This window comes from Lupinus angustifolius, chromosome LG10, assembly GCF_001865875.1.
Source record: "Lupinus angustifolius cultivar Tanjil chromosome LG10, LupAngTanjil_v1.0, whole genome shotgun sequence".
In the NCBI taxonomy this organism is placed as follows: Eukaryota; Viridiplantae; Streptophyta; class Magnoliopsida; order Fabales; family Fabaceae; genus Lupinus; species Lupinus angustifolius.
The window spans coordinates 1,257,725-1,267,000 of NC_032018.1; the positions used below are offsets into that span (position 1 = coordinate 1,257,725).

At 29.9% G+C, this 9,276-nt stretch overlaps 1 protein-coding gene across 1 annotated transcript; it reads right to left on the reverse strand.

Annotated features, from left to right (window-relative positions):
* Window positions 4,644-7,691, reverse strand: LOC109358095. Its single transcript, XM_019602170.1, has 5 exons — window positions 7,376-7,691; window positions 7,142-7,277; window positions 6,121-6,341; window positions 5,644-5,817; window positions 4,644-5,042 (listed from the first exon to the last, which is right to left on the reverse strand). The coding sequence occupies exons 1-5, from the start codon at window positions 7,544-7,546 to the stop codon at window positions 4,956-4,958; spliced, it is 789 nt and encodes a 262-aa protein (XP_019457715.1). The 5' UTR covers window positions 7,547-7,691; the 3' UTR covers window positions 4,644-4,955.

Here is a 9,276-nt window from a genome sequence, read left to right on the forward strand (position 1 = left end):
TTATAATGTGGAGAGAGTGTTACGCTGTGTTCGATGTACATGTATTTTCTTGTGCCGGTGTTTCTCACCGTTTGATTTCGTTCCCTATAGATTCACTCTTGTCCAATCAAGAGCTTTCACGTGGCATATAGTTTGGTTCAATACATCATAAATATATTTATGTTTTTTAGTATTATAATTTTTAATTTAATTTCTAAAATGTTGTCAAGATTCATTGAGAGAAAAACTTGTATAGACACATATAATATGTATAGATAATAAAATATTGTCAATACATTAAAATTTTATTAAAATTTACTATAAATAATAAGACCAAAAAATATAATAAATATATTTGTCTACAAATATAACAGATTGGATATATCTCCATATAAATTTTTCACTTGGGAAACTATTTGTTATGTGGCAACAATAGATGTGGTATATTGTGAGAAAAATTCACTTTACATAAACTAACCTATTTTTATATATAATTTCGATAGAATACCTTACTTTTGAAAGTTGAAACAGTCAAATAACAAAAAAATTGGCTGGACTCGTAAATGGAATAACAAAGTACTAGTTAGTTGCTTTTAAATTTTTGTCATCACCTTTTTATTTTACGAAAAATATTAGTATGAGGCTCTCATTATTAAAATTGTGAGAAAATCTGACTGAATAAATAATTGTCAAACTCATATGCTATTATGCTTAAAAAGCTAATTAAATAATAGATCTTAGTTCATAAATATTTTTATATACATTTTTATATTAAAATTACATATATAATAATATTACTTATATTAAAATAATATAATATAATTAAATATGTCGATAAAATATACTTAATATATATTTTAAATGACTTCAAATTTTACTTATAAAACTAAATAAAACTTTTAAAAAGTTTGAGTCTAAACAAAAGTTCCCATCATTATTCTCACAACTATAATCTAGTTTTGTGGAAAAGAATATATGATTTCAAAATGGAAGGTTAGTTTTATGTTTTTGATGGAGAGTGAATGGCGAGTGATTTGGAAATTCCAGTGTGGTTGGTTGCAGAGAATCGTAATTATAGTGTTTGCTTTCTTGAAGGACAGTGTGTCTCTAAAAAATCATGTTCTCATGTATCAAATCAATCAAATCACATTTTATAACATCAAAAAATTGCTTTTTATTCTTCTGATTTTTCTTTATAAATAGATTGTAATTTCAAATTAGATTAAGACATAATGAGACCTAAAAAAGTAGGAGAAGTAATTCACATTCCACTTTGATGACTACGTAATGGGTATTGAACTGCGTGCTGAGCTCCAATCCTGATCGGATAACAATCCTGTCTGATTTGTTTTTTTGCTGACCATATAAGGTTAAAATTCTCTCTATAAGTACCTAAAAAGTAAAATAAAAAAGATTAAATGATAGAATACTTTCATCTTAAAATATAATAATATCACACTTTTATTCTTAAGTATAAGTGGAAAATTAAGAATTTATTTTTTTTATTAATGGTGATGATTCTTTTTGGTTCGATATAAACATTTATAAGAATATATAAAACTCTCTTAACTTGCAAAACTCTTAATATGTACATTTTTCTTCTCCTTCTTCAATTCTTTTGTTTTTCTTTCCCTTCACATAACAACTTTATTTCGATACACCACATTTTTTATTATCTCAGCTCCATCTTTTTCATCAATTGTGATAACTATGTTGTAATGGATTCCTCTCACATTTTTTATTAAAAAAGTGAGTAGCGATTATCCATTTTTTATCCTAATATAAAATATCTATAATTTAGTTTTGAAATAATAAGAAAGGAGAAAATAAATAGTAATTTACATTGTTGAATGTTTTTTAGTTGAAATATTTCTTCATATAGAATGTGATTTTTAAGGATGAAGCTTTTTGCTCAATTTGTTACAAAACATTGACAAAATATTTTAAAACGTAATTAAATGCTAAATGGAATATGCTAATTATTAGGTAACGAAATTTTACATGTAATAGAGCATGCTAATTATTACACTCTAATTATTACATCGTAAATGTTAATTAACAAATTTTTACTCATTTATTGTATTCAAATTAAATGAAATACTATTTAATTTGTTATCTATTAGTTTATTGCGTAATTACGAGATCGAGAAGATCATATTATTTGAATTGGAATGAAGAAGTTTTATAGAGAAAGACAAATTTGGAATTAAAAAAATTACATATGGTTAATCACTTACTTACTCTTAAATAATGTTTTCACTTTATATAGTAGTATAAAGAATGAAGAGAAGTATGAAAGAAAAGTTGTAAGAAATAATGTGTAAAAAAAATTCAATATGGTTGCATATATTTTTATTTAATTTATTATAAATTAAAAAAAGCATACAATCAATTAGAAATTAAAAACTTAATTAGGCCTATTTATATTTATATAAGAAATGAATGGTTGAACTAATGTTTATTTCTAAGTAGCAATTATATTTATTATAAAATATTATGATGTGGTTACATTCATGTATAGAATAAGATTTAATTGTTGTAGTTGTGGAAATCACTTTCCACTCAAAGAACCAACATTATTATAATGTAAATATCAAGCAAAATTAATTCCTATGAAATGTTACATATGGCTATAAAATCATTTATTTAAGGGTCCCCTTAATCTTAAGGAGTGAGGATACTCAATTCTTAGCCTTAAAGGTTAAATTATATTTATTTAAATATATCAACTTTTATAATGAATTTTGATAAATGTAATTTCTTCCATTCAAATAAATGATGTATAATTTTACTACATTTAATGTAATGTACTCCTCTCTGCACATTGTGGTTGCACGATGCTACATTCAATATTCCAGGTTGGCTTATTTAAACACAGTTTATAATGAAGACATTGTACCCTCTAGTGGGGCACTTCATAGGGCACTTGATCCATTTTCAAGTAACAAACCCACCTCGCAGGGAAAGGTGCCCCATGCCTAATTTATTTATTTGGTCTTTGAGGTGAGGGTTCAGTATTATCACTTATCAGTTCTCCCTATGCTTATATATTTACATACATTTAAAAAAAACTCCAAGGTACATCATTAGTAAATTGATACTAGAGAATGTTAATAAATATTTTATGAGTACTAGTTCAATATAAATAAGAGATTATTTTGAAACGATGAATTTAATAATTCATAAATAGTAGATCTAATTTTCTGATACAGCGACATCTGAAAACTCTAGTTATGATTCTCTCTATTAACGGAGAGGCAGTACATCTCGATTTACACAGAAACCTATGAAAATAAGGGAAATGGGTTTATCTAGGAAAGGCTTATTTGGACAGGGCATATGTAAGTAAGTGAAATGAGGACGCAATTTTGTTACCTATTGTTTTTCTCAACTCACAATATTCTCTCACTCCTCCACAATGCACGTGATCACACTAGATGTAATAATCTATACCAAATATCCAATCACAATCAAACAAAATATATGAATTCTTTAACATTAATTCAGCGCTTTTTTTCCTAATGTTTGTGTCCCATTCTAAGTAATTTAAATACCTTCATATCATTTATTTTATGAGAATACCAACTGAATCTTAATAATAAAGCGTATAAAAAACATTATTATAAATGTATATTATATATATTAGTCTTGAAACTGCAATATGTGAATTAAATCGTCCTTTTGTAAGAGAACCAATTTAAAGGACTGATATAAAATATGATCATAATACTTACAATATCATGGACAGATATAAAATAAAAAATAAAAATAAAGGACTGATATGATAGAATTTCAGGGGCAAACAAGGTTAACTCGAAAGATAACTGAATTGGTGCATAGACCATAGTAACATATGTTGTTCATATCAACCTACATATCTTGTTTTTTTTCTTGCCGTTGGATTTATGGTATGTGGCAAAACTAGGGCTAGGGTTAGGTTCTTTTGTGAGTGCGGCTGCAATCAAGTATGTAAGTGCTAACTTCGCTCATAATATAACATTCAGCCTTTCGCCCTCAAGATCATTTGGTTGTTATATCTTAAAACTAATTGACAATAAAAGATAGAATAAAATATATTTAAACCATAGATATGATAACATGATAGGCAAGGTACAACTTCAATCATTTCCAACATGTCCCTTCTACGAAAGTATTTAAGTTGTACATGTATCATACCAGTTGGATTTTTTCATGAAACATTATTAAACTTGATCATATCTTTTATCTTCTCAACGTCACTATGAAACAAGCTTAGCTCCCGTTAAGCAAGTTATATAATAGTCTCTCTTATTAGTCATTAGACATATAAGTGGCCTATAAACAAAGAATGCAAACCGCAAGGCGTGGCTACTCCCGGTCAGCGAGTTTACAATGTTTCAGAATTCTCTCTTGTACGAAGAGGACGCTTATCTAATGATATAAGACTTTACTAGATCCTTAGAACGACCAAAAGGTCAAAAGTTCAATTCACGTGAGTGACACTTGTTAGAAAGGACAATGACACATCCCAAAAGAAATTAGTTCATTACCAAAAGATGAGAGAAAACTTAGTAGTACAAAAAAATAATCCTCTCCTCGTGTTGAAAAATGAATAAACCATTGTTGATTTAGCAAATCTTCACCTTTTATGTATGTTAATCTTAAATAATTCACCACAACATAAATAAGTTTAACAATATCAACCAAATATGTTTTACACCAGTTAATTGTGATGGCACTAAACTGACAATGCAGTTAATGCCGAAAAACAATACAGTCTGTGAATAAATCTTTTAAGTAACCGACAAATGAGATAAAATAAAGCCACCCCTGAACTAGGAACAGATACGATTCGTTTTACCTACAGGAGCTACACAAACTTTAACCATTAACAACACAGTTTCTGAAGAGTTGGACATAAAACACCAGACATAAATAATTAAGTAGATGCAGCTATTTTGCTGCCTCTATTATGATATTACACACATCGAATGCGTTTAGAAGGCATCGGGAGGGAAACGCCCAGGAAAAGGGTTGAACTGTTGTGCCTGATTCAAATGCATCCGCAGAGCATAGTTATTCACCTGCCAACAAAGCCATAGACACAGTATTCATCAGCTTGCACATAAAAAGTTTAATGCAGAGTAATATTTTTCTTTGAGGAAATTGATAATCTTGGATTTTCATCAGGGTACAAGTATTTTCTCATGTTCCGCCATGTTTGGATTTTATATCTTGCTGCATTGATGACATGGATATTCTGATTAAATGCTCTGCTCTCTGCTGAAACAAAGAGCTGCAGACATTCTGCTTCATTGCAACAAAGTTCTCAAGCGATTAGGAAACTCACTTTGGTCTAATTTAAGTGGCTCGGTGCCAGTAGATGATAACATAATGTTCTATCATAAACCACGATCAGCATCACTAAATAATTTATACAGCAACATCCAAGCATTATTCCTACTAGGTGGGTACTAACTCATTTATATTTTCTACAATTTATGTGTTCACATAACAGTTTGCTTTTCTCTTCCATTTGCAAAGAAAAAAGGGTTTAATTAAAGGTTTATTTATATAATAGTTGAATTTCTATAAACAAAATATTAAAACCAAATTATGATAATTGAAATGTATTGGTCAAGGGGTTAAGTGTTTTAACATGACAGTGATAGAGCTGACTCTGACCTCAAGATTTGTGATCTGCTCCTGGTATTGAGACACCAATTGCTTCAGCTGCTGTAACTCTTGGTTTTTACTCTCATAATCAGACAGACGTTCGAGCTGGATTCTAAAAGCACTTTTAAAACAGTTTTTCTCCTTAGTCAACACTTCAATTTGCTCCTTCAGCATCAAATTTTCCTGAAGATAAAATTTCTTAGAACAATTTGTATACAAGATCAAGTGTTCAATTATTGATATTATCCAACTGCTACTTCAATAATCCATTGCCATAAGGCCACAACATGTACCATGCACTTACATTGCACTGACAAATAGCATTTACATAGCTACAAGCAAGATTCCAAGACATCACAAACAGGTTAGGTTACAAATCTGAAAAGTATCTGCCTAGTTAACTCAGTTGTGTCCGCGACAAGCTATTTTACCACATAATTTCTTCACAGAACAACCAAGACCGGTGATTCTAGCATGAAGATGTACCTTATGAAGAGCATTTGTTGCCTCAGAACTTGCATGTGCAGTGATCGATTTCTCAAGAACTTCTAGCAGTCTAGCAGCACGGGCTCTAGCATCATCAACACTAGTAGCACAAGTCATTTCTGTAACGAACAAATCAATCCATTCTGCTCCATTGGCAGGAAGATTGTTTGAAGCTGAATGATTCACAGGAGCAGAAACATCTCCATTATCTTCCAAAGCACCTGCAAGTTTTCCAAAATAAGTCTGTCAAATTCTCATTCATTAGACACTACTACTTCAAAAATATATATATAGCTTTATAACAAAAAAGCACAATGAAAATCTAATTGACATTTGAAACACAATTAGTCTTGTGGCTACTGCACTTTCAGGTAGTGTTTACCACACTTTGACAGAACATGTCAGTACGGGATTGGAACATAATGTTCTGCTATATTCTCTTTCCACCCATTCAAAAAAACCAGAATCAATCTTATCTTGTGTTAAGATCTATTTATTATAAAATAAACATGACCTGACCCGGAGCAAGAACTCATATGTTACCAACTTACCAACACCACTACCTGAGAGTCCTAGACAACAACCAAGCATATTAACATATTCACACAGGGTAGAATTGGCTACATCAATCAAACAACACGTCCTGCACTCAATCCGATGAGAATATGGCACATACAACGTATTCTTATAATCATATAAATCTCATATTAAATTTAAAACTTCACAATATAAAATTAAAGGGAGCTGCTTCAATTTGCTATTATACTCTTAAGAATCCTTCACTCAATCCAATGAAAACACGTTAACAAATATAAACAATAAGCTAATAACCACACAAGTTATTGAATTAAATTTAAAACCCCATTGAATAAATTCAAAATAAAACCTTAGCGGTTTATAGAATTAACAAAATTTCATATAAACATTTCAATAAAATCATCTGACTTAGAGATAGAAATTAAAAATGACAATCCCTAATTTTCTAGTTTAGAATTGAAAGTTGAAACAATCATATTCTTACCTGCGATGACATTAGGGTCAGCTTGATGAACATTTTCAGAATTATCATTATTATTATTATCCAAACAGAGACCGTGCAAGCTCTTAATCGCAGCATCTAAATCATTACCACATTCTTGAAGCGCTTTCTCAAGAATCTGAAAATAAAAACAACCAAAAACACAAATAAACAATAGAAAACAACCATGAATTTAAAAATGAAATAGCAAAACATGAAAACGAAATGAAATATAACCTGATCATCCATATGAGGAAAAAGAGATCGAAGGTGATCAAGGAGAGTAGTGTGGAGGGAAACACGAATTGGAGAAGAGGAAGAACAACGAAGCCTCTTTGAGGAAAGTGGAGGTGAAGGAGGAAGGTCTTCGAATAAAGATCTCTTGCTTCCACACACCGCAGCAGACATCTCTGCTCAATCAACAACTTCTTCTTCCTTTTCTCTCCCAATTTACCAAATTCAATTCCGATTCGATTGAATTAGGGTTCTTGCTATGAATTTTCGACAATATTGGATTTTTCTAATCTCTTCACGTTTCTCTCTGCCAGTGGTTCCTACATTTATATACCTTGCAAACGTGACGCGACAAACAATAAATTATTATTATATAAATATAAATAATAAAACATATTCTTACATTGTATTATTAGAGGAAGCAATAAGCTTCTAGATATGTGTGACTTGAGTCTAGATTGTAGCTTCTATGTTACTTTGAACTAATAGAAGTAGATAAATATATTTTCATGCTCAAATTTGATTAAAAGTTCATTAGACATTAGGTTATAGGTGATGAATGATGATCATCTAATGTTGTTCAAATGGATTATGTAATTTGAAGATTTCACTATGATAATTATTGGTATAATCTTAATTTATACATGTTTACTGAATTTAAATTGAAAGTTCTATCTGTCAGACAATTCATTTGTCGATAGTCATATTAGAGTGGATTAGAATGTCCTGAAAACAGATAAAAGTATAGGAGTTAGGACGCACATGTTTGAAACTAGATTTGGATTGATCAATTGTTGTGAATGTCAATAGCTTTGACTATTGACACAGTTGAATAAGAAGTTTTTCAAGTTATACGTGAATATTATGGCCACTTCACGTGCATGTGTCCTTCATCTAGAATCTCAGTGGTGGTAAATGTGGAAATAGAACAGTTGTTAAGACAATTCAAAAGTTTTCTAACTTTAACCTTTTAAATAGATACGACGAGTACTTAAAAAACAAATAGATTTGATAGGAAAATCAAAATTAGATTCTCATAAAATTATGGAACATACTTTTGGGGATTGGCCAGTGGTGACTTCGAGGGCTAATTTTAGTTTGAGTAGGAGATCTAGTCAACTTACTTATCTTGTTAGCGGTTGTTAAGCAGAATATGTTATGATGATGCAAGGAAGCTAATTTCCCACTTTTAGTATTAAGTGACTATTAATCATATAACTTACGGTACAACGATCCATCATTTGTTTCCTTATATGATTATACCGTTAGTCACCCGATCAAGAAGGGTTGGGCTATTACTGGTTTACAAATAAGGCATCAAGTTGATGTAATCAGATTCGTAGGAGCATTCATAAGTGATAGGTGATTTTTCTTTGACTCGATTCTCTAGAGGTATAATATATTAGGTTTTAGTTTTAAACTTTTAAATATAACGAAAAATACCTGAAAGAAGTAATTAGGAGATAAATAATAGTTAGAATATGGAAAATCCTAAAGTTGGTATCACACAATTAGTATAATGTTATAAACAAATATTAATGATTAGGAAGTCTTGATTCCAAATAGAAATTAGTTAATCAAGTAGAACAAACACCACTTCCTTGTTGATTATATTTGTCTATGCAACAAATCCTATTATATATTCCTTTTATCATGTCCTTGAAAGTTCATATAGAAAGTATTGACTATTGCATAACAAAAAGTATGGTTATACACCTTCAAAATGAATTCTTATTAATTGGTTTATTGAACAAAAAAGAAGAATTTTCACGAGAAAAAATGATACATTGTCGTAGAATTTTGATACATTGTCGTAGAATTTTTGTTTATACATACATTTACCTAAAATTTGGTTGATATGTAAGAATAAAAAGTAGAACATATGATTCTTGTTAATATATTAC